Below are 6,159 nucleotides of genomic sequence, written 5' to 3'. Positions count from 1 at the left end.
TTACAGTAAAAAAATTTAAGGTAAAAAAAATAAAATTTAATTAGTTTTAAATTTAATTAGATAAAAAAATTAGTTAATTAAATTAAGTTTAATTTTAAAATTAATTAATTTTATATTAGTTTTAAAAATTAAAAATTATTTAGGGTAAAAAAATTTAATCTTAATTTTTTAAATCAATTATGATAATTTTTAAAAAAATTTAATTAATCTAAAAATTTTAATTAACACTAATTTTAAATAATTTTTTTTAATCTAATCTTAATTGAAATTAATCTTAATTTTTAAAATTAAATTAAATTTTAAATTTTTAATTTAATAAAATTTTGCGCTATCCTAATACTAATTTTACTTTTGCGCCAGAGTGTATGCAAAGAATTTAAAACTACGCGCACGTCTGGTCAGTTTCTTGGGTCAGCTCGTGAGCATGTGTGAGTGGAATTTTAAAATGAGAAACTTTCCATGCATTTTCCAATACTAAACTCATTTAACTGAGTGAGATTTTATTTTATATATTTTTTTATGTGTGCTCAAGCTTTTTTAGGGGTGTCAGCTGCCTCAAGGCAATGGGCAGTTTCACATGCGAATTTTAATATAAATAAAATGAGTATTGTATGGAAGAGGATGTGGAGTAAGTGGTGAGTGGCGAGTGTGTATGTAAAACAAATGTGGATATTTGAATAGGAAAATTCGCAAGAAATCGATTTTTTTATAAAAGGCAAATATTGCATGCATGCTTTTAACTTTTTGAAATTATTTGAGAGAGCTTCAAAAAAAAAAAAATGTTGAAGTTAAATATGTGTATTAATACTAATTTTATATATAATATAAGTTTTTGAAAATAATTTTAATTTTGCTTAAAAAATACACATATTTTTGAATTTTTTTTAAGAAAATTTTAGAAAATTCTTTTTTTAGAATATTCGAAAATATATAAAAGCATTTTTTTAAATTTATAATGAAAATATAATTTTTTTTAATTGGAAACTTTGACTTGTGATTTTGGAATGTCTTTTAGAATATGTAAAAATTTATAAAAGTATTTGAATTAAAAATTTTGTATCTTAATGAATTTTGGTTTAAACAATTTAACTTTTAAAATAGTAAAAAATTGTGTAAAATCGAATATGTTTGATAAATTTTACTATTAGTTTGATTTAACTTAATTAAAAATATTTTATATAATACTATAACAAATTAATTTTTTATAAAATTTTATTTTTAATTAATTTTTATAAATAAACTAAAAATTCTCTTAAAAAAATTGAACTTAATTAAAAAAAAGAAAATTAAATTAAAAAAATAATTTTAAAAATAAAATAATTAAAAAAAAATATTTTAAAAATAAAATAATTAAAAAAATTATTTTTTTAGTTTTCTATTATTTTAAATAATTATTTTAATTTATGTATGTTAATTTTAATTAATTTTATAGAGCAATTAATATAATTCACACATACATAAGTATATAATAAATGCATTACTTAATTACTTAAAAAAAATCTTAAGTAATAATTAGAAAAAAATAAAACAAAATATTGCTAAAAGAAATAAATTATTTAAATTAAACGAAAAGAATATTCACTAAAAAATTCATTTGAACTTTAATGTAATTAAAAAAAAATACTTTTGGTTTTTTCAGTTTTCTATTTTTTTCATAACTATTTTATTTTATTTTATTTTTTTAAATTATAACTAGTTTTTAGTGGAAATTATATTTTACTTCATTCATACTTCATAAAAAAAATTAATATAATAATTAAATTAGATAAAAAACGCACGTCTTCATTATTAAAAAAAAAAACAATATTTTAAATTAAAATACAAAAAAATTAACTTAAAAAATATTTAAAAAAATACAGTAAAAATATTTAGATTAAATTACAAAAATATTTAAAAAATTAAAATAAATTAAAAAAATAAAAATATACACTTAAAAATATTTGAATTACAATAATAAAATTGTTTTACCTAAATTATAATATTTTTTTTTAATTAAAGAAAAAATTAAAAAAATATTTAAATTACATTAGAAAAATATTTAAGACAATACACTTAAAAAATAGTTAAAATATAAAAATTAAAAAAAATTATTAATTAATTGTTGCCTAAATTGTAACATTTTTTTTAATTCAAGCGAAAGTTAAAAAAAATCATTTAAATTAAATTAAAAAAATATTTGTTATTGAATTGTATAATTTTTTTAAAAATAATTTTATTCTAATTATTTTAAATTATTTATTTTAAATTTTTGATAGAAATATACATATTTATATTTTTGTAAACACACAGATCATTATATTAATTATTTTAAATTAAAATAGTCAAAATAATTCTTTTTCAAAAGATTTATTTTTGCTAATAATCATTATTCAGTTTATTAAATGAACTAATGAACTTGTAGTTTCGACTGATAACACGAGCATGCATATACATACATATGTACATACACACATAACCATACAGCACGTCAACGAATAGATTACAATTAGTACTACTTATAAACCCTTCTAATCACAGACCCTTTCGCTCAGAGCCCTAATCTGTAGTTGCTTTCACCGTTGGATACAGCTGATCTTGGCAAAACAGCGTAGCGTCTCCGACGCCGTCGTGCCGACAGACACTTCGGCTATATTGCAATTCAGCAAAAACAAAAGTAACAACGAAAAAACTATAATTAAGGCGACTCAAGGTGCGGTCAATGCACTGCCGCTGACGATTATGCAAACTAAATTGTTGCATAAAAATATTAACCGTTAATTTGTTGTAATAATTCAATTAAATGCAAAGTTTCTGACGCTAGCGAACCGAGCTAGACCGAGCGCAGTGCTGAGTCCAAGCATTTCTCATATAAAAACACGGCGCAAACGAGGCGATAGCACAGTTCGCACTGACTTGCATCCGGGAGCAATATGAAGCTACTGAAGACATTCGGTTTGTTGGTTTTAATAGTTAGCGCTGCCAGCGCTGGCCACAAGCATGGCAATCACGGCAGCAGCAATACACAAGTGTCGAGTAATCTCAGGCCAACCAACTGGCTGTCGGTGCAGGAGCTGCAATCTTTGCCCTCAGCGGAGGATATGAGCTTACAACAGTTGGAGAATATGTCGGTGCAGGAAGGAGAGCATTTGATTGGGAAAATGTGTAAGTAGTAGGCAACGCTAGTAGTCCTAAGAATTCATACAACCATTATTTTGCAGATCATCTGTTCAAGATCAATCACAACATGAGCCCAAGCTACGTGCCCAGTGCCAGCAATGTGCCCGTGGTCTTCGTGAGGCCTAATGGACAGAGCGTCGAGACCAACCTCAACGAAATGGTTACGAAAGCCAAGCAACAGCCCAACTTCGGCAGCGAGGAGGTGACCATCTTCATTACCGGCCTGCCACAGACCAGTCCGGCCGTCGCTAAGGCCAACAAGAAGCTGGTGCAAGCTTACATGCAACGCTACTACGGACAACAGCAGCCAGTGAATACCAACAACCAGGATTATGATTCTAATGAGCGTCAGCCAGCCACTTCAAGCGAAGAGGACTACAGCGAATCGTGGAAGCAGCAAAAATCGAACAGAGGCAATCTTGTCGTAGGTTTTCTACTCGCAGAAACCCGAGCTTCGTTTAAAAAGTTTTTTATTCTTTCTCCATAGATCATCAAATTGGGCGCTGTCTTGACGAACTTGAAACGCTATGCTTTGCTCGATGTCGAACAAACCGGCCAAATGATCGGCAAGACGCTCGTCCAACTTACCGATGAGGCTGATGTGCCACAGGAGATCATCCATTTGATTGGTCAAGGTATTGGCGCACAGGTTGCCGGTGCTGCTGGTCGTCAATACAAGCGCTGGACTGGTCATCAATTGCGTCGCATTACCGCTTTGGACCCCGCCAAGATCTTTGCCAGCAACAAGAATGTTTTGACCGGTTTGGCGCGTGGTGATGCCGATTTCGTCGATGCCATACACAGCAACACCTGCGGCATGGGCACACGTCAACGTGTCGGTGATGTTGATTTCTACGTCAATGGTCCAGCCTCTACTGCGCCAGGTGCTGACAATGTCGTCGAGGCAGCTATGCGCGCTACACGTTACTACGCCGAGTCGGTGCGTCCCGGAAATGAGCGCAACTTCGCTGCTGTGCCAGCCAGTTCGAGGCAGCAGTATGAGAGCAATGAGGGTTATGGCAAACGCGCTTACATGGGTATTGCGGCTCAGTACGATTTGAAAGGCGATTACATACTCAATGTGAATGCAAAGAGTACTTTCGGCAGGAGCGCTCCAGCTCAGAAACAAGGCTCTTATCATGATTTGCATCAGGCATGGCGCAGCGACCAGAGGAACAGCCAAAACTAAGGCGCTTGACGATACTGACTGGTTGAGAAATATCTGTGACCTTTACTAACCTCAAAATTTTTGTACTTTTATATAATCTCTCGAAAAAATAAATATAATTAAAAAAGAAATTGACAAAAAATGTTTATAATGTTATTTAGAACAGGAGACGTAGGCTTAGCATATTTATAAAATTTTTGGGACTTAGCGACTCAATCGCTTTGAAGACACATATTCTCGAACTCATAGAACTCGTTGTTACTTGGACAGTATATTACCTCTCGTAGAACTGTTAGGGTTGTGATGCTGATATTTTGAGGCTTAGGCTCTCAATTAAATACTTTAGAGACACACATTTTCGAAAAAAAAGATTGATACTTAGTCCGCATATTACATTTTAAGGAATTGTGAGGAATGCGAAGCTAATAGCTTGATTCCTACGGTCTCAACTACTTTAGAGATACAGATTCTCGACAGAAGCGGTTGTACTTGGTTCACAAATTTAATATTATATAATGGAATAGTTAGAAACTGATGCGAGCTATGACTTTAGGAAACAGGAGTCTAAAATAAAAATACGAAAAGTCTTTTATCGTATTATAAAGACATCTGTGAGAGAATTTTAAGACAGTTTCAGTGTTATCACAAGCATGATCTAACTAGAAGAGGGGCCTTAGGATATAAGATCTACCGTATACTTGGATCTCTGGGCCATACTAAGTTATTTCTAAGGTGGTACGAACTGTGTTTGTTTGGTCCATTACTTTCTGTTTCTTCCTTCATATAATACGTAAGACTTTGTAAGCTTTTTTCTAACTAGAATAATATTTTTGAGATTATGCTAGTTCTACCTGTCTTATTAAGAACATCTTTAACTTTATTTCGACACTAATCGGCGGACTTTTGTCCAAAAAATTGTGAAAAATAACGGGTTTATTGAGTAAATCATTAATTTTTAGTTTGTGTAAGATATTTTAACCGCCAGAGTGACCTTCACGAGCTCGATTGTAGTCCAACTAAAATGTGGGTTGAGTTTTGTATTGAGTTTCGTGCTGATCGGTCTACCGAAAATTCCTCCTGAGGTAAGTAGGCGATTGAGATCAATTGTATCTGAGGCATGCAAATTTAATCAGTTCTGGCTTTGGATGTTACAAGGTAGAGGTCCCATTTTCAACTCTCATGGCTTTCATATGATTGATTGGAAACTTCATAGCTACCTTTTTTGAAAGCTTTGGAGAGTTCTCACATTTGTTTGGAAAAAGGAAAATTTATTTTTTTTCTCGAAAAATTACCTCAACATTATTGAATTTTTTTTATAAAAATACAAACTTACAAAAAAAAAATAATAAATAACAAATAAATTTGCCTTAATGATGCTGCTTTTAGGAAACTTTTTAAATTTTGTTTTTAAGTTCAGTTAAATGAAAGTGAGAAAAAATTGTATATTCATTTTATAGGAATAAAAATATAGAAAAAACCTTTAGATAGTTTGAAAATTTACAAAAATATTGTGAAATTACTTTTTTCGAAAAAGTATTAAAAAATGTTCTAATTTTCAAAAAAAAAAGTTTCGAAAAAGAATTAAAAAAAATTTTTTTTGTTACTTTGAGAATCTATAAAAATATTGCCAAATGTTTTTTTCAATAAAGAATTAAAAATAAAAAAAATTTCGAATTAAAAAAATCGAAAAGTAAATAAAAAAATATTTGCTTCTTGTTACTTTCAAAATAAATAAAAATACCGCGAAATTTCTTTTTCGCAAAAGAATTAAAAAATAAATTTTTCGAGTTTTCGAAGAAAAAAATTTCAAAAACGAATTAAAAAAAATGTTGTTA

The 6,159-nt window shown here is 29.6% G+C and overlaps 1 protein-coding gene across 1 annotated transcript; it reads left to right on the top strand.

Annotated features, from left to right (window-relative positions):
* Positions 1-2,890: 2,890 nt before the first annotated feature.
* On the top strand, positions 2,891-4,433 carry LOC120775381 (vitellogenin-1-like). Its single transcript, XM_040105541.1, has 3 exons — positions 2,891-3,141; positions 3,198-3,580; positions 3,644-4,433. The coding sequence occupies exons 1-3, from the start codon at positions 2,910-2,912 to the stop codon at positions 4,343-4,345; spliced, it is 1,317 nt and encodes a 438-aa protein (XP_039961475.1). The 5' UTR covers positions 2,891-2,909; the 3' UTR covers positions 4,346-4,433.
* The last annotated feature ends 1,726 nt before the right edge of the window (positions 4,434-6,159 follow it).

The sequence above is a fragment of the Bactrocera tryoni genome, chromosome 4, assembly GCF_016617805.1.
Source record: "Bactrocera tryoni isolate S06 chromosome 4, CSIRO_BtryS06_freeze2, whole genome shotgun sequence".
NCBI classification, from domain to species: Eukaryota; Metazoa; Arthropoda; class Insecta; order Diptera; family Tephritidae; genus Bactrocera; species Bactrocera tryoni.
Note: the sequence above shows the minus strand (reverse complement) of the source record. Positions and strands in the feature narration are given on the sequence as shown.

What these genes read in the sequence shown, in the direction of transcription:
- LOC120775381 (XM_040105541.1), top strand. Translation starts at nt 2,910, where the DNA reads ATGAAGCTACTGAAGACATTCGGTTTGTTGGTTTTAATAGTTAGCGCT. An exon ending in GCATTTGATTGGGAAAATGT is followed by an intron (nt 3,142 to 3,197) that starts GTAAGTAGTAGG and finishes ATTATTTTGCAG; the next exon opens with ATCATCTGTTCAAGATCAAT. An exon ending in CGAACAGAGGCAATCTTGTC is followed by an intron (nt 3,581 to 3,643) that starts GTAGGTTTTCTA and finishes CTTTCTCCATAG; the next exon opens with ATCATCAAATTGGGCGCTGT.